This window comes from Bacidia gigantensis (assembly GCF_019456465.1).
Source record: "Bacidia gigantensis strain McMullin 20006 chromosome Unknown contig_295, whole genome shotgun sequence".
NCBI lineage: Eukaryota > Fungi > Ascomycota > Lecanoromycetes > Lecanorales > Ramalinaceae > Bacidia > Bacidia gigantensis.
In genome coordinates, this window is record NW_025408608.1 from 832,687 (window position 1) to 850,848 (window position 18,162).

The 18,162-nt window shown below is 46.6% G+C and overlaps 3 protein-coding genes across 3 annotated transcripts; 2 read left to right on the top strand and 1 right to left on the bottom strand.

Moving 5' to 3' along the window:
• Positions 1-187: 187 nt before the first annotated feature.
• On the bottom strand, positions 188-6,798 carry KY384_008317 (uncharacterized protein; the record flags this gene model as incomplete). The annotated part of the gene is made up of 13 exons (XM_044816806.1): positions 188-212; positions 264-405; positions 441-456; positions 509-1,606; positions 1,654-2,133; positions 2,180-2,474; positions 2,517-2,647; positions 2,699-2,851; positions 3,153-3,162; positions 3,418-3,826; positions 4,293-5,307; positions 5,360-6,455; positions 6,506-6,798. The coding sequence occupies 13 exons, from the start codon at positions 6,796-6,798 to the stop codon at positions 188-190; spliced, it is 5,163 nt and encodes a 1,720-aa protein (XP_044666171.1).
• A 958-nt stretch (positions 6,799-7,756) lies between these two features.
• KY384_008318 (uncharacterized protein) lies at positions 7,757-15,214 on the top strand (the record flags this gene model as incomplete). The annotated part of the gene is made up of 7 exons (XM_044816807.1): positions 7,757-8,255; positions 8,361-9,634; positions 9,684-9,717; positions 10,371-12,941; positions 12,995-13,431; positions 14,226-15,002; positions 15,110-15,214. The coding sequence occupies 7 exons, from the start codon at positions 7,757-7,759 to the stop codon at positions 15,212-15,214; spliced, it is 5,697 nt and encodes a 1,898-aa protein (XP_044666172.1).
• Positions 15,215-15,556: 342 nt separating this feature from the next.
• Positions 15,557-17,204, top strand: KY384_008319 (uncharacterized protein; the record flags this gene model as incomplete). Its single annotated transcript, XM_044816808.1, has 2 exons — positions 15,557-15,626; positions 15,682-17,204. 2 exons carry the CDS (start codon positions 15,557-15,559, stop codon positions 17,202-17,204), a joined length of 1,593 nt encoding a protein of 530 aa, XP_044666173.1.
• Positions 17,205-18,162: the final 958 nt, after the last annotated feature.

The window sequence follows — 18,162 nt, forward strand, 5'->3', positions numbered from 1 at the left end:
GCGGCGACGTAATTTATTTAAAGGCATAAGATTATTCTATGTTCAGAATGATAGTAGAGGACTGTAGAAGACTCATGCTCTACGTTGAACCCTCCGGGAATTCGCACTCTTAAACGTCGGTCAATGATAGAGTGTCTGGCATTGTTATGCATCGCAAAGATCTGAGTTGCAGGACTATCCATCGCGTTTAGCTACTCCCAGATACTGCGAGTCTAGCAAAGAGTCAGCCAAGCAGAAAAGGACCACATTCGCAATTTACTTACTTCATAAGGTGGTCCATAAAGCTTTGCAAGGATACATCATCGGTGAATATCGTCTGAGCCGACTGGGCACCACCATAGGCATTGGTTATATGTGTTGTTGATGGGTTGAGTTTCGACAGAAGAAAGCGGGCTTGGGAGCCCCCTGGTCACAGATGATGAATCTTGGCAAAGGGAAACGGTCTTGCACCAATTCCTGCATTCGTCAGTAAGATTTCAGGATTCACGGCAAGCAAAGACCAACTTACCCGAGCATCTTCCTTCGGCTGGTCTAACAGGGTCTTGAAATTTGCATAATCATCTTGATCCTGATATCCGGCTTTCCTCCACTGAGCAATAGTCTCGCCATTGAAAATGAGGATTTGGAAGAACGTATCCAGCAAAAGAATGTGCGTAGGCTGTATAGATGCCGAGTCAAGTAGAACGGGCACACTACCCTCCTGGTCGAAAGTATAAGAGTCCAAGGTAGGCTGGATCATAACAAGAGAGTCTCCAACATATTCGTGGTTCAGAACATGTCTATAGAATGCAGTCTCGTCTGGTGAGCTGTTGAAGACCTGTAAGAAATGGCTTCGACGCAAATGGAACATGAACTGAGGGTACAGGGTGAAATTCTTTTCAAGCCTAAAAGATGACGGGTCATCTTTACGATACTCTGCAAATCGCGCGCACAGCCGAATCAGCATTCGATCCACCCAGCGAAGCACATCTGGCCCATCGTCAACTTCAGCTTTGAAGACTGCTATCCGTGACATGAGTACGGCTGCTGCTTCTTGGTCGAATGACTGAGCGATAGCTGGGTCACCAGCTGGTCCACTTAGACTACGAGCAACAGTAGTCACCCGTAAGTGAAATTGACCGGAAGAATGCTGATAATAGGTTAGGAACTGTAGCATTCCCTTCTGGGGTCCCTGCTGATGCTGGGCAGGTCCCCCTTGATTTGCTATTTCAAAGTAGATACCATAGCTCGCTGTCGGATCAATACCACACATCTTCCAAGAACAAGTGTTGCCAATGCCACATTCAGTATCGCCGACTATGGGAGATTTTTTGTTTAGTGAGACTGCGTGACCGATTAGTCCGGTCACTTTCAGTTCTTTCGTCGCCAGAACTTCCAGGGATGCATTAAAGCCCATTAGTAGGCTGTCCTCGGCATCCTTGTCAAAGACTCGAACGAATGACTGCTTGAATTGCGACGAAGTAAAACTGTCTGTCAGTATCATATGACCTCCCGTCGAATTTGGCAGCCCTTTCATTTCAAGTAATCCCACTTGGTCAAGACAGCCAGCAAAGATATCGATAACATGTCCGTTATGCGCGGTTCGCTTTGCAAGGTTGTCATAGAACTATAGTCATTAGAAGCATATCCTGTCTAATCACCCGAGGGCACTACCTTTAAGGCTTTCTTGTAGTACTTGATGTTGTCATGATCGATATCATGATGAGATCTTATTGGTTCGCGAAGTTCTGGGCCTACTACCTGACCAGGACCCTCGGTTCCAGGGCCTCCAGCGAAGAGCATTACACGGCCTCCAGCATTTTGAAATAGAGACTCAAGAAGGCCAACGGCGACACTGAGAGCTATACCCGTACATCTGAGCGAGCGTCTATCGTTCGCCACAGGCCAAGGATCCTTCTGTAATTGTTCAAGTGCGTTTGTAAGTTGGAACTCGCACTGCTGTACCGGAAGGAGGAATCTCGCGGCTGGGTTGACTACCGCTGGTCGTCCGGGCTGGGCAGGCACATTTGGTCGCATCCCAGCCGAAGGGGAAAGACCGAGCATCTCCTGTACCTGTTTTGCAGTATAGTCCTTGCTCCCCCGGAACACGTAAGATTTTGCGCACTCGGTGTAGCCTAATTCATGCACTTGTGCCTGTGCAATTTGAGCGGTACGTCGCCGCGAAATCGAACATGCTCACCATGGTTCCATATGTGATGAGCCCCACAAGCGCGTTCTGAGGCAGCAGACTCAGGCTCATTACCAGCGAGTCCTTTAGAGCCTTTAGACTATCCTCTTCTTGACAAGTATCAACCACATAGACGAAAATGGGAGGCGCGGGGGCTGGGCGTGAGAGCTTGTACTCTATGGTTGTACTGGATGGATGCAATTCGGGAGGAATATTGTCTTGCGTGATGTCTTTGTAATGTTGAGGGAGCTGGTTCCGAGATAAACAGAACGGACAAATCCACAAACGAGCCCGTGTATCGACAGTGCTGGCTTCGTTAGCAGGGTTGTGCATTGTCGAGTGGGCTTACGCGAAAGGATTCAAGACGGCTCTGCATGGCTGCTTGCAAGTAACCGGTTCATATCTAAGCACAGGGGTGTCCGGTTTTTCCTTCAATGGGGTATACAATGCTCCTATAGGTACGACGAGGCGCGAGGCTTCCTGTCGGCGATTTAGCACGCTTTTGATTGGGCGCACGCTTCATCAAAGCACCATTCTTGTACTTGGAAACGTATTCCAGCTCAATCTAATGCCATCACGATCCTCCACCTCGCTCCACTGGTCTTTCAATGCATCGTAGTCCATTTTGCTCGAGGGTTTCACATTCCAGGCCGCAAAAGGGCGTTGAAAGTAAGTTAGGCCTCGCTAAAGGCTTTATTTCTCGACGTTCAGTATAGTGACTCAGGCATAGGAGACACTTACCCCTCTGATGCCACCGACGAAAAGAAGAGAAGCGAGAGGTTTTCTATCCACACGTATGTTTGCTCTGAGGATTTACGTATTATACGTTTCGCCGCTTGATTAGCGGCAGAGCGCGGCGGCCGCTAAACCTTTACGGTGTAGTGCATAATCCCAAGGCTTTAAGATTTTCCCCTCGGTCTCGATGATGTCCTTCCCACAAGCGCCAGTCCTATACATTACTTACAATTGACAGTCTCGCACGTACAATGGCATGACTGGTTTCGCACTGAGCGTAGACTGAATCGACCCAACACTGGGCGCCCGGATTCAAGCGGCTGTGATGGCTAGCAAGGAGAATTTGGGAATCAGTAGCGGCCACATTTTGTTCAAGCAAATTCATGATTTTAGAAACTAGATGTAAATCACTTGACGGACGGGTGTGAATCCGCGCACGAGAGCTCCGGAAGTGGGGGTGGAAGTGATACGAAGATATTTGATGTCCATCGGCTCGTCGTTCTCACATTACCAACCATGTGCGAGTAACTGTATGTGCCCGGGCCCAGTGACTATTAGCAGCCCAGTGTGTTTGCAGAGCGAGCGCTGCCTCTTGGCTGAAGTCTTCCCCTTCGTCGTCAGTCTGTTCCAAATTATCGAATTTGCCAAGCTGCAAGCATTTTTCATAGTGCGGGATGGCTAGATGTGTCATTCCTAGCAGATGATAAGCACGTCCAACATTGAATTCAGCTTCTTGTTGCTGGGAGAAATCATTTGTCTCCCGCCGACTATCGTAATATTCCTTGAGGAACGCGAGGCCTTGCATCACTATATGGTGGCGATTCTCTGCCTGTCGCTTGAAAGCCCAATGCACGTAAGACATCGCCAATGAAAATTTAATCGTCGCATTTTGGGAATCAATGGCTAGAGCACGGAGAAAATAGTCTGCGTTATTTTCAAGTCAGTCTCTGCTTCTACTTTTGCACCATGCGACATGGTTTTCTTACTGATTGCGTACGCATAACTTCTCCCAGCGTACAAGATATAGCCGTAAAGCATGAGCAAGGCGACATCCAAAGCGTTTGCTTGCGAGGGCATGTCATTGTCATCCCCGGCCGTGGTCAATCGATGAAGACTTCTTCTCGGCCCTTTCAACCCAATAGAGAAGTCCATGGCCTTGATCTGCCGGAGAATATATTTTTGAGGGGGCCGGAATTGAATAAGCGATGCTTCGAGTTGCAGAGTCGATTGAGGGCGGCGAATAGGCGGTAGCCATCAGTCACAAAATGATAGCGTGTCATGAACCATCTTGCTACGTTGCAGAGTGTTTCGTCATCCTCATTGAGTAGTGCACATGCTAAAAGCTTCCTTAGCCATAGAATTGAATCGAAAGGCATTTTGCAGAACTCACTGAACCAGCAAACATGAATGAGGAAGAGAGCGTCATGAGAATGATAGAACACGTTAGCTCGAAGAGCGCTCTCGACATTCCCATATGCAGATTTCAGATGACCCTCGCCTGCCTGTTCAAGGCTTGTCTCAAGGAAAATATTTAGCCACTCCGAGAATGAGATGTCCATATACGTGTCGGGTATTGTCATCTCTTCTCCATCTAGGGTGACTGTGCACATTCCATTAATTAGCCCTTTTAGATACTGAAAGGCTTCCATACCAATATTAGATCTTGATTTGGATTTCAAAGCGCTCTGGTCGCTTTTCGACAGATTAGCTATGACTCGGGCTTCTTTTGAGTAGCCATAAAATCTAGTGCTCCTATCACTAGGGTAGAATACTTTCTCGTCCCGAAAAGTTTGGAGTAGTAACTTAGAGGCTTCAAGCCAAGAATTTCGTTCTGACACAACGAGGTCACCAGCATGTGCGGTCCTCCAGCGAGCATACAAAGCCTGGACCTCTGCCCTCTGTTCGGAAGGCCGATGATTTGTTCCACGATAGGTTGAGAAAGATGTGGATAGCGCCTTTCCAGACCCTGGTAGAGATTTTGGCATTAGCGGGTGGAGTGTGTTTCTACGTTTGATTGCCATTGTTGCCTTTTGACCTCGCGGCACCTGCTTTTGCACTGGAATAACACAGCCTCTAGCTTTGTTACTTTGCTCCTTGTACTCCTTCTCCATGTTCCATAAGGCGATTCGAGCTTCCGTGAACGAAATGTCTAAGTCAAGAATCGCTTTGTAGCACTCTTCCGCTGCTGCTCTCTCGCCGACAGATCTGTAGCAAGAAGCCGTATTCATCAAGTACGTGGAGTCAACATAGCCCTCGACATTTCGTAAAGGTTCATAAAACAGCAAAGCCTCCCTGTAGCAGTTTTGTTCCGAAAGAGCATAGGCGACCTCACGGAAAAGGTCGGGATAATTGAAGACTTTTGCTTCAGGGCCGGCTAGAGAAGGCTCAAGCCAATCAAAGTGTTGCTGTCGAAAAACATCATTAGATTGTATGACATAACCTCATGCATTTGCTTACCATAGCTTCTGTCAAACCATGCTCTTCCGAAAACAGCCTGCATATGCCAAACTTGATTCGCAACTCTAGAGGAAGCCCGTCGCCATATTGTCGAGTTGTAAATTGACCCTCTACAAATCCCACAGTCGTCGCTCGACGAGGCTCATTCGCATAATCCCATTCTCTGTCATCGCTCGCAAAGTTTTCCCAGCACAAGTCATCTTTGCGACCAAGCATCCAGCGAGATAGGTACTTTAACCTAGATAGACCTTCCATAAATTGCTGCGAGGTGATGTACAGCTCAGCAACAATGTTAATGTCGGACCATGAAAGACTCATACTAGCTCCAGGCGTCGACTCGATACGCCCAATTGTGTCTTCATAATGGTGCAGAGCCTTGTCCGCGGCGTTCAACTCAATGTAGACTTCTGCTAAATGTCGCAGGACAGTCATATCACACGGCAAGTACTTTAGCATATATTCATACTCTCCAATTGCCTTTCGTTCATACCCTAATTCGCGGTTGAGGGCGGCTCTTTGATACCTAGCTTCGATATTGTGCCGATCCACAGAAAGAACGCGAGTGTAGCAATATAGAGCATCTCTCAAAACAGTTTGCCTATCCTGACTATCACGTTCGAGGATAAGGCTTGCGATTCGCATCCACATCTGGGCGTCCCTTGGTCGTAGATGGGCTCCATTCCAGGCGGCACTCAGTGCCTTTTCCTTGTCACCGCGGCCAGCGTGTATTTCGGAGAGCAAATTGTGCGCCTCGAACATCTCAGGATTGAACTGGAGAGCTTTCAAGGTAAAAAGTTCGGCCTCATCGAAATTCCGCTTTGTGAAAGCCATGGTGGCTTTAGAGAAATGCGCTTTAAATTCCACCCCAGGTTCAAGAGGTTTACGAAAGCCCCTCTTGCCCCCTCTACGACCTTTAGAAGCACGTTTTCGCCTGCTTGAACCCAAAATTTCACCCGTGCTTCCAATATCAGCCTCTCGTCCATGACTTGTCAAATTAAGCGAGAGTAGTCTGTGCGGCAAACGTGCGTTTCCTGTCTCGTCCTCACAATCTGCTGCTTCCCCATCAAAAGATCCATCGGACATGTTTTCATCTTGACTACTGACCGTCAGCACTGTAGAACGCGTTGCTTTCGCGGAATGATTGACCTAAGCGCAATATCAGAATTCAGGTAATCCGAGTCCATATCGCCATCGTCCTGGAGGCCTTTCCTAGCGTGAACACCATTCTCTTCTAGGAGTGCTCCCGATGATCCACTACTGCTAGCAGCATCTGAGGAGTCGTGCTGTAAGTTAATTGGACTCGCTTCATTTCTCGTGAGCCATGGATAACTCGTTACGTAGGCGGCAGTATCCGGATCGGGGTACTCATGATCTGACGGAGATGATGAGCCATCTTCATTCTGCTGGCTATCATTGCATATCGATGATGACAAGCTCATTTTCAAGGCGAAAAAAGAGTTTAGATAGCAACAGACATGGAACGCTGCCCGGGAGACCGGAAAGGAGTGTCAAGTCTAAGAAGAGGACGCGTAGCAGTGGGGTAACTTGATCGAACAGATCTACAATGCGATTGCTCGTGAAATCAAGTTATTCAAGACTCAGCTGTGATCAAGAGTCCCGAAAAATAGCAAACCAGAAGCCATGTCTCTCAGTGGCTTGAACAAAACCCTATTCACCAGATGATAATGTGCTACAGCCATCAGGTGAATACGTGTGTATTACGTCGATGCAAATTTGTTTGGCTCATCAATTTGGTCAGTCACAGAATGCATAAGGCGATATGTGACATGATAAGATGCCACCATACGGCCTCGGCACCCTCATTGGCCACCTAATTTTAGCAAGACTACCCTAGTTTCTGCAGGTGTTAGCCCTAACATTTGCCCGAACACAGCCTGCGCCATGCCTTCTTCTTCCTTTCGACTTCGCTTTCGCTGTCTCATGGGTGGCTCCTCTATCCCGAACCTTTTCACTTCTATGGTCGTCCACTTCGATCCATGACCTCTTAATCTGACGGTCGAGCCATCAAATAGAGCGTCTAGGGCCGAGAGTGATCCACCATTGGCCGTAAGCGTTGACCGTTGACCGTCCAATTTGTTTCCGCCCTAGAAGTGTAGTGGCAGTAGTAGCCACGCTCCTACTAGGACTCAACTTCTATCTGATCTACCATACTTGATACATCTAAGAGCTTGAATCCCGAATTCCTGCTCGCCGCAGCCCACTTCTATGCTATCAGAATAGCAGTTTCACTCTCCGCTTTGGGTGCCTTGTCGACACAAAATCCTCTGCAACACCATCGACCGCTCCTTTGAAGACAGCAGGAACTGCAGGAGCGCATGACAGGCCTTTCAAGATAGAATCAAGAGCTTTCATATTATACCTAAGGATTTGCCAACCATGTCAAGCAACAATTTTATCGGCAATCGAAACAGCACGCCCGAGGCTTCGAGCTCATCCTTGCGGCCACCGCCTTCGCGGTCTAATGTACCAGGACATCACCTTCGAGCATCTGCTGATATGTCGACGTACAGCTCTGCTCCCCTCTCAGGCCGCAATATAAGACCGGCCTCGGAAATGCTGCATCAACAGGCGCAATCCCAACAGCTTGATGCAGCGGACAAGGCAGCTGAGCAATGGATTGCAGAAATAGATCAATGCGAAAATACTTTAGAGGAGATGGCAGGCGCAACGACTGATCAAGATTTCAAAGCCGAGCTGACTGCTATTGAGGAATGGTTCAGAGTTTTGAGCGAAGCTGAGCGAACGGCATCCTTGTATGCCTTACTTCAGCAGGCAACTAAAGTACAGATTCTCTTCTTCATCCAGACTTTAGAAGAAATGCTACGAAAGCATCCAATGCCAGGCATACTCTCTTCTTCAAAAGTTGGTGATCAAGGTCAGTCCATGTCCCATTGATTCCCCTCTTTGCCTCCCTGTGGTCTCCCTGCTCTTCCTAAATGATCTTACGTCACAACGCCCTCTTTACTGACCTTCAGATCAGATCGTACAGGAGATATGTCAGGCAAGCTCGACGCAACCCGTCATTCGCTTGGAAGACCTTTACCGTCACCCAGCAACAAGCGAAACTCTGGTCTCGATCCTTCCACCATTGTCGCTATGTTTCCCGATGCAGCAGCGGCGATCGCGAAAAAGAAAGCAGAATACACGCAACACACTGGCAACGCACCAGCTTCAAATCGGAACAGTGTCGCTATTGGGGATAGGTCGTCTTTAATTGCGCCATCCATTACGGAACCAAAAGAACACAAGGACGCCACTTCGCAACATACCTCAATTCCTTGGGGTCAAAGAGGTAACGAAGTCCGTCCAAAATCATCGTCAGGTACCCAAGCTATGGGTCATTTCAGCCAACCACCGCCATCGGCTGGGCTTCGTTCCCCACGCCCTCTACAGCTGTCAGGTGACGGCAATGTTCAGAGTCAGAGCATTAGTGTCTCAGACAGCTCAAGTAGTCTACCCATGCTCTCCCCATATAACGTGGGCAATGCTAGCTGGGCCTCAATGACGAACACTCCCATGCAACCATCTTTCAACAGTAATCATGCAGCAACTCAGGCAGATATGGTAGCAAACGCAACAGCAATGAAACTTGCCGCCCTCTCCACCGTCAATAACCGCATTGCCCTTGATGATGTACGAAAGTATCGTCGCACTAAATCTAATGAAGGTGATGATACTTCTACGCAAATTCCAATGTCTCCGGGCTTTCCACAAAACGTCGTGGTTGTCAACGAGAGTGGGCAGCTGTTGAATTCGCATGCCCTAAATCCACAACAACTAGCAGCTATTCAGGCGCAGCAGCAGGCTCAAATGATCGCAAATCGCGGGAGACCAGAGTCACCAGGTGTGCAGATGCAGACAAGCAACGTGAACAATTTGGCATTTGCCTCCCCTCAGAACAACGGTTATCTTGCTGCATATGATCCTTCTGTTGGCTTGGGTGGTGGAATAGGGGCACTGAATCTCGGCCAGTATGGGATTAGCTCGGGAGCTGCGCACGAAGGTTACCTATCGGATCATTCGGAGATGCGTGGCAGGTCACCAAGGGGAAGGAGAGGAACTTCAAAGCCGCCTGAGGATCCAACCGATCCAACACTGCTACAAGATATTCCGAGCTGGTTGAGAAGCCTGAGACTTCATAAATACACTGACAATCTCAAGACCCTCAATTGGACAGATCTCATCGAGCTGGATGACAAAGGGTTGGAGGACAAGGGCGTGAATGCTCTAGGTGCAAGAAGAAAGATGCTTAAGGTTGGACACCCAACATGTACTTCACTTGTAGCCACTGACTTGTGTACAGGTATTTGAGCAAGTCAAGGAGGCAAAAGCCGAAGGTAAACTTTAGATCGTACGCTCTAAAGCTGACCGATGTTCTTGCTGCGCCCAGCAACACGCTCGTCATATGACCGCGACATTTGCTTTTCGTGTACTCTTGTTCCGAGGGAATATGAGTCTGCATAGCTGGATCTGCATTTGAGAAGATCAATCCCACATACAATGCAAAATGAAAATTTCAGTCGTCATCCGACTGCACATTAGCCCTTGTCCCAACATAATAATAGCTCGGCTTTGATGATAGTAAAAGTCTGAATTGCTCAAGCTCAACATTGGGTTGCTGATGTATGTACCTTTATGCGCCTTGGTAGTGGGACAAAAGGGCCCGGTCCTGAGCTGCCCAAGAAGAGAGTCCAGTTTCTTTGCAATTTAAGAGTGGCATTATGGCGCACCGCGGCTGTTGAAGGAGCGCCAGAGAAAAGATTGTCCGTACTTGGTGTAACGGTCTCGGCGTCAGGAAATTGGTAATTACTATACGAGAAGATTCTCGTCGGAGCAATTTTTCGCTCATCTGATTGGCTGAAAATTGTTACTTGGTCAACCTCCGGCTTTATTTGCTTGGCATTCTGCATCGCCTGTGATGGGCCCCACCGACGGTCAGCCCGCTATTCACCCAGTCAAGACCTTTAACCTCTACCCACAGCGCCCTAAGTCATGGAGTGTGCCGATTATTCTCTTGCAAAGGTCTTGGCTAATCCTGCGGGAAGATATACCTGTATAAACACGACAAAGTCGACCTTAAAAGAAGCGCCCCCTCGACGCCGCATGTCGGCCAGACCTTCTGACTATCACAATATCGCGGTTACTAGAGAGACTTCTGACAGCGTATCTGCAATAGTAAAAGAATCATTGCAACAGGGCAGAGAGGCTAAGCAAGGGAGCAATGTAGATTGGAAAACTGAAGTGAGTGACAAATGGAAATTATCCTCGAAGCGTCGGGCGTCTATCATTCCACGAGACAAGATAATCTGCGGCAATCAGCCAATTGACGAGATTGAGGACAAGTACCAAAGTCTCAATCGGTGCCACATGCGTAAGAAGCCGCGAAGGCGAACAATTTATATACCCTCAGATGACACGACAATCTTCACAATCCATCCTGGAACATGTTCAGGTGATGCCAAGTCTGATGGATTGCTATTGCACGATGAAGTGCCCAGTGCGCAGGGCATCCTCCACTCACACGTCACTGACAGCGTACGCAAACCAAAGCTCGTGTACAGAAAGATATTAGCAGGAGCTCCAAGAAGAGCACCCCCGCGGCCGACTCTGCGCGTGTTACCGGAACAAAGGGAGAACTCGTTTCAAGGTAGCCCAGGAAAGGGAAATTTGCCCCTTGTAAATTCACCAAATGGGATGCGCGCTCAAACAAAGGAACAGGATGTGGCAGGCAACGACTGCCGAAAGTCAATCAATGCTAGAAGTCGCCGCAGCCAACATTGTGCAGATCAACGTGACGTCTCGTTAGATAAAGGTCCAGTTGGGTACCATGAACAAAGACCATCTGTATTTTTGAAGCAGGTGTCTTCCAACGCGCCAAAGAACGCACTGGCCCAAAGGCGCAATTCTAATTACCACTGTGGAGCAGGCTCGCAGATAAGAGCTGCGAAGGCTGAACTGACACCTTCAAAGATAGTGCCTGAAGCAACGTTGCCGAGGGTGACGAGGTATGTGAGAGTGACCAATAGACATTATCCGTTACTCCAGGAAGACATCGAACACGCTAGCCTATACGAAGATGCGTGGCTTAACCATCATGAGATTGCTTTGCAACAACTTCTCAACAGCATATTACAGTCCACATCAAAGGTGGCTCCGGATAATGCTGGCTTCTACGAAGCCAGGAGAGAAAGGATGCTGGGAATCTATCATGGACGTGAATGTACGCTTGCCCACAAAAGGCTACAGGCCTCATTGCTCTACGGTGCACTTAGTTGTCCAAGGATTCCAAGGATGACAGGAAGGGACTCTTCAAGACACGAAACAGACCTAGGGATCAGGCGAGGATTCCTTCATTTCTGGCTCAACTCGTATGATCTGTCAAGTCTTGCACCCGCTGTGGAGGTAGTCGTCGGCCGCCACATGCAAGGTTTAGATGAAGTGCGCCTAGATACTGGCATCGTTCAACATAAGCTGTCAGACAGTTCCGACAATGTAAACAGGAGGGCCGTTAGAAAGCAAAGAAAAATTGTGGAAGCCTTCCTCGAGACTTGTCTGCTCTGCAACGGAGACGCCCCCGATTCTGACCGGGCGACTTCGACGACTTGGTCCTGGCAAAAAACGGTACTAAGGAGCTTGATGCTCATCTTGCTATTAGATAAGGCGAAAGGGGAAGGAGTGATCAAGTGCAATCTGTTCCGGTCGCGGTCCGCATTCAAGTCATCTGCCGATGCTGTGGCCGGTGTATCTCGCCTCCTTAATCCAACGTTTGTCGGTATCAATCGAATCCTGGGCCATCTACAATATGGCATCTGCCACGTACAGGAAGAGCTCTCCGACTTTTGCTTTAATATTGACAACCTAGCTGTGGACTTGAGAGATGGCATTAGGCTTTGTCGAATTGTAGAGCTCTTGCTAGGCTTTTCAGAAAAAGTCAAACATAAAACATCCTTAGACCCTCATCTTGAAGGCTCCATCGCACTAACGGTTGAAAAGGGTTGCGACTGGTCTCTTTCGGAGAAGCTCAAAATCCCTTGCGCAGGGAGAACCCAAAAGCTGTATAATGTCCAGATCGCCCTCAGTGCTTTGGAACACGTCAATGGATTCTCTAGTGACGCACAAACATACAAGGCAGAGGACATAGTGGACGGTCACCGTGAAATGACCGTAAGCTTACTTTGGAGACTAGTCGCGACGCATGGTCTCGAATTACTCATAGACTTCACAGAGCTCGAAAGGGAAATCGTAAGATTTCAGAAAGCTAAGCGTCTTCTTCAACGAAAGGATGACCATAATCAACAACTGCACGCTTCGAGGGATGGTGGAGAACCCGAATCCTACTTCGGCTTCCTAAAAACATGGGCGAGGGAAATAGCTGCACAGCAGTGTGGGATCAGAGTTGACAACCTTACCACAGACTTTGCCAATGGTCGTGTGTTTGGAGCGATCGTGGATGAGTACCGTCGTTACATACCGCACACAAGTGTAAAGAACATAGACGTTTCCGACAATGCATCCGATCTAGTTAGCAAGTTGCTGAGCATTGGATGTAGCAAAGCGTTTGGTAAGCTAAAGATCAGTACATCTATAGACTCCCCAATACTGATATGTATATAGCCAGCATTTTTGGATGGCCAAAAGACGGGGGACGGGTCTTCGATCGTGAATTCGTCATTGCAACATTAGCGTTTTTATGCTGCAGACTTCTCATGCTGTCGCGAAGGGGTCGCGCTGCGGTGACCATACTCCGAGCATATCGCAAGGCCAAGATGCAACGGGTCATTCTCCAAAGACTCACATCACTAATGCTCGGCCGCAATTGCACGGAGGGAGTGATGCAAGGGACGCTGGAAACGTCGGAAGCAGGACGCAAGAACATAGCCGCCGAGCTAGTTGCCAAATCTATGAACATTTGCTCTACGGCGGATGAAGGGTCAGATATTTGGCTACCACAGAATGATGGTGCCAGGTCGAACATCAGGCCAGGGTCGAGACCACTGGTACCGAGCGACTTTTGCAAAGCAAAGCTAGAGCGATGTGAAGTTGACATGCGGGTGGGTCAAACGGCAGCATTTTGTGCGGCTCACGTTGTTGTTCCTTGCAAAAGGAGAGGAGTCTAGACCGTTCCGTGGATTTGCCTTTCACAGATACGCTAAGTGAGACTAAACTCTAAATTCCGCCTTTATTTTGCGAACAGATAGGGGAGGTCGCAACGTCCCCAACATCTGCACATCAGTAACACACCATGAAGGGCATCGCTCAAGGCTCGAGTCGGCCTGTAAGCTGAAGGACGTAAAGAGTGGGCGAGAGACCAGTAGACGGAAAGCTCGAGAGAGTGAGTCTGGATGGTTCGGGGTGTTCATGTCTTGGCTAACCTTCGGTACTTGCCGCAGCATCCGTCCGACTTGATCTAGACCTCCTTACGCTTGAGAGACTGATTCCTGACTTGCGTGATGCCGTGTCTATTCGAAGGAGGGCCATGGAAAGCCTTTGACTGTCTCCGTCGCCCGCCCTCCACATTCGCTTCGATTCCAAGTCTAGACCCAGTGGAAGATGGTGGACTGGATTCTCTGCCGCGTGCCCATGCTTCTTCTCGTGAACGAAGGCGTCAGGCGAGACCGTCGGGCTGCCTTTCATCAGAGTCAAAAAGGTGGCACACGGCCTCATTATGCATCCCTTCTACACAGCTTGGGAAATTACACAAGAACATCTCCCTTGCTATCTAAGCACTCCTACATATTCATAGTCTGTCTGCTCCATTCACATACTCCATCTTTCCTTCCAGCGTCAGCAGCGGCGGCCACTATCCTAACTACCGAGACATTAAGATATCGTTTTACTACTCAAGACTATGCTTCAATTCGCTTCTCTTCCGCCCGAGCTGGTCGTTGAAATGCTGCAATACCTTCCCATCAAGACCCTTCTGGACTTTGGCCTAACATCAAAGCATCATTACGACATGCAACGAAGCTCTCTGGCGACTCTACGACTCGGTGTTTTCCATTCCAAGCTGAGCGGCGTGATCAATCTCATGGAGGCAAGCGCGCACAATGACGTTCTCCACAGCGTGCAATTGGTCCTACCCTGGCAAGGCTCGAAAAACAAAGATTGTGTCATCTTCATGCAAAACACAAAGGTACAACAGGTACTGAGGGAATACCGGCATTCTCTTAAGAATCTGGAAATTGCAGTTTGGGACGTGCATGAGGAAACGGCGTCTTTGCTTGGTCAGCTTCACAATCTGAGGCACCTTTCCATCCGGCTGGACCATCCACACACGAGGCACCCAGCCGTGAAACAAGGGTATTGGCAGGCGGCTCAAGGGTCAACCGCTTGGAACTTTCTAGCTTGCAAAGCCGGTAGAAACGCTTTGGGGCGGCTTCAGAGCTTAAACCTTGAACGATCCGGTATCACAGACTGGCAGTTGCGAAAGCTACTGGAATGTAATCCCAAGATCGTCGAATTGCGCCTCCACAAATGCTTTAATTTGACAAAAGAGACGTTCAAGTTCCTCGCCGTTAATAAACCCGGCTTGAAACTCGTAAAGCTGCATTTCACGATGGTCAGTAATGAGCGTATTGATGAGCGCATACTAGAATACATTGGCAAGATGAAAGATTTGAAAGTAAGCTCTCTCTAGCCAACATTTACTATTGCGACTCTTGTGCGTCGTACTAACATCTATTCCAATAGTCACTTTCTTTGCGCGGCTGCCACAACATCGACTGCGAGGCGGTGAAGAAAATGAATAAGCGATTGAAGCTCGCCCATCTCTCACTGCCAAGTACACCCAAAATGTCGGATCAAGAGCTTGAGGTGGATGCTGACTATAGGTGAGAATCAGCATTTTGGCTATCGAGATTATCGGGGATTAGGGACATCATGCTCAGGTGTCGAGAAGTCGGCGATGCCGCATTGCTACCCTGTATAGGCCCTTCGATCCAGAGAGTTGACTTAATATTACACGTCAACACTTCATATGACTCCGCTGATGCCTTTTCCCGTCTTCTTCTCTATTGTTCCAAAGTGTTGTAAGTTTCCAGCCCGAATGTCATTAACACTTGGAAACCCCAGCCTCCCCTACTTTTCCTTTCAGACTAATCTCATGGTCTCACGATGTGCTTATGCTGCATCTCTCTGCTATTCACTGTGACGCTGCTGCCGAGATTTGAATTTACCATGGATTCTCTTATCGAGGACATGATGCAGCAGACTCCAACTTTCATGCGTCGTATCTTGTCATTTGAAGGTAAGCGACTTCCCCGTCTGGTTCTTCCTCACTCATGGCCCGACTCGCTCCTCAGGTTTCCATGAGACCCTTGCAAGCCTAGCTACAGAGCAAAGCAAAGCAGCCTACATGATTCGTGTCATAGCCGTCGTATTCTGTCGACTGAGCCAAGTCTTTGGTGCAGAGGTACAGCTCAAACTCATGCATGAATATGTGAAGAATGTGCCGTTGCTGACGGGAAAACAGAGAGTATCTACGGAGCCTAATGATATCCAATATCATGTCGTTCGCTCTGACCACCTCTTCCATCGCCATCCCTCGACTTTCACTTCGCATGATCTCCGCAAGCTAGAGGATCTCTACTACGCGACGTGTGCTAAACTCAAAGACTTCCTGCATCAAGCTAATGTTTTGATGGACAACAATTTCAAATTACCAGATGACGACTTATTCCATTTTGATGATCCACCATTCAGCAGCCTTAGGCCCGTCACTCTAGGTTCATTCAAGTCTTCTCTACTTGCTTATCAAGCCATCCTTTCTGGCTACGCTTTGGTGGAACTTCTGGAGAACAGTATTCGAACCGCGAGGAATGACTCCAAAGCCAAAATCACATTTGAGTCACCGGATACTTTTGGATGTTCGCTTGAACAAGGAGCAAGAGAGACCCGTAGCCCCTCGCGCGCGACTGGACAAGCAATCGGTGTACTAGAAGCCCAACCGATCGAGCCGATAAAAGACATCAACAGGGATCAGAGTCGGCAATTGTCCAATATTTGCAACATGAGTAGCGGGATGATTTTCGCGCAACTCGCAGAGAAGTACAGGTCCCACGTCCCAGAAACCGAAAAGGTACCCATCAGCGATCTCGTCCTCAAGGAAAACCATGCACAGCGAGAGGCTGAATTGTATGTGAGTCCGTACAACCTGGAAGAGCGAGCCAAGAAGCTCTTTGTACCTGGAGGTGCGGAGATGCCTTGCATCTGCGACCCAGAATGCATCTGCGCCCCTTTGTGCGCTAGTGACCCAACGCAAAATTGTCTTTGCGAAGAGAACGGGTTGTTTGTTCGGGTCACCGAAGGAATGAATATCGACGATCTTGATGTTCCGGACCTAATACGATGGGAGAGACAAAGTTCGGAATTCAGCAGGAGTAGTGCAAGCTCAATTATCTCCGAGAATCTCACAAGGACATGCCAATTTCCTACGCAAGCATTCGATATGGAGCCTGCGCCAGCAATTTCAGACCCTTTCCAACATCGAGATGTCACACCACATAAGAGAAAGCAAGATGTTGACGCAAATACTGTGTTCGATGTGTCTGAGGTAATCAGCAGCAACGCCTCTCGGTATGGTAATCTCCTTCCCACTCACTTGAAAGACCAGTCCACGTATGACGTGATACTTGCGCAAAGTGCCACGGAGGGCATGGAGAAGAAAAGGATAAGCTTTCCGCATCCACCCATTTCAAGCAGTGTACAGGAGCATGTACATTCTAGCTTCCAAGGGAGCGCTTTGAGACGCACCAGTCTAGCCAAGCGCTTTTTCGGCAGCTCCAGCAATACTAATCTATTCTCGCGAAAGCGTAACAAGGCTTAGGATATCATGGCTAGCACCTTAGAGTCTACATAAGCTATATATAAATGAAATAAGAGGTCGCTAGCTAATATATTATTATTATCCTTTAAAAAAACTATTTTATTAATTGTTTAAGTAATATACTACTTTACTAGAAATATAAATTAAGATTTTAAATTTAAAAATATATTTATAAAATAATAATTTTTATATATAATAGTTTTATAAGAATTTATAATAAATTAAAAGAAAATAATTTAAAGTAATATAATATACTAAGGCTTAGCTAAGACTTATATAAGGAAATATAGTATATATAAATCTTAATAAATAATATAAACTATATAATTAATTAATAATAAGTTAATAAAAAGTTATTTAAAAACTATAATAAAAATAAGACTTTATACTAAACTAAGTAAAGTTAAATTAAATTTAATTAAAATATATTATCTTATTTATATTTTAATTTATAATAATATATTATTAAAAATAATTAAAAATAATATTCTTATTATTAATATAATATTATATTTATTTAATATATATTATTATTACTTTTTTTAATACTTTTAATTAATTAATATAAATAGCCTTAATTAGTTAAAAAAGATTTATATAAAATTAATTAGTTTTTAATTTAAATTTTTAATAATATTTAATTATTTAATTTTAATAATTTTATAATAATTTTAATATTATTTATATTAATTTAAAACTTTTAATATTTTATTATAAAATCTTATTAAACTTATATATAATTTTATATATAATTTTAATTATTTATTATTAATTAAAATAAAAAAATATTTTTATTAAAAGTTAGTACTATAGTAATATTAAAAGAACTAAGAGACTAAGGCTTTTATAGCTTAGTAAGTCTATTCTCCTTTATATTTTATTATTAAGTTTATTTTAATAGACTTAAAGCTTTAAGAGTAAGTAGGACCTATTAATAAATTTAATTATAAAAAGTTTT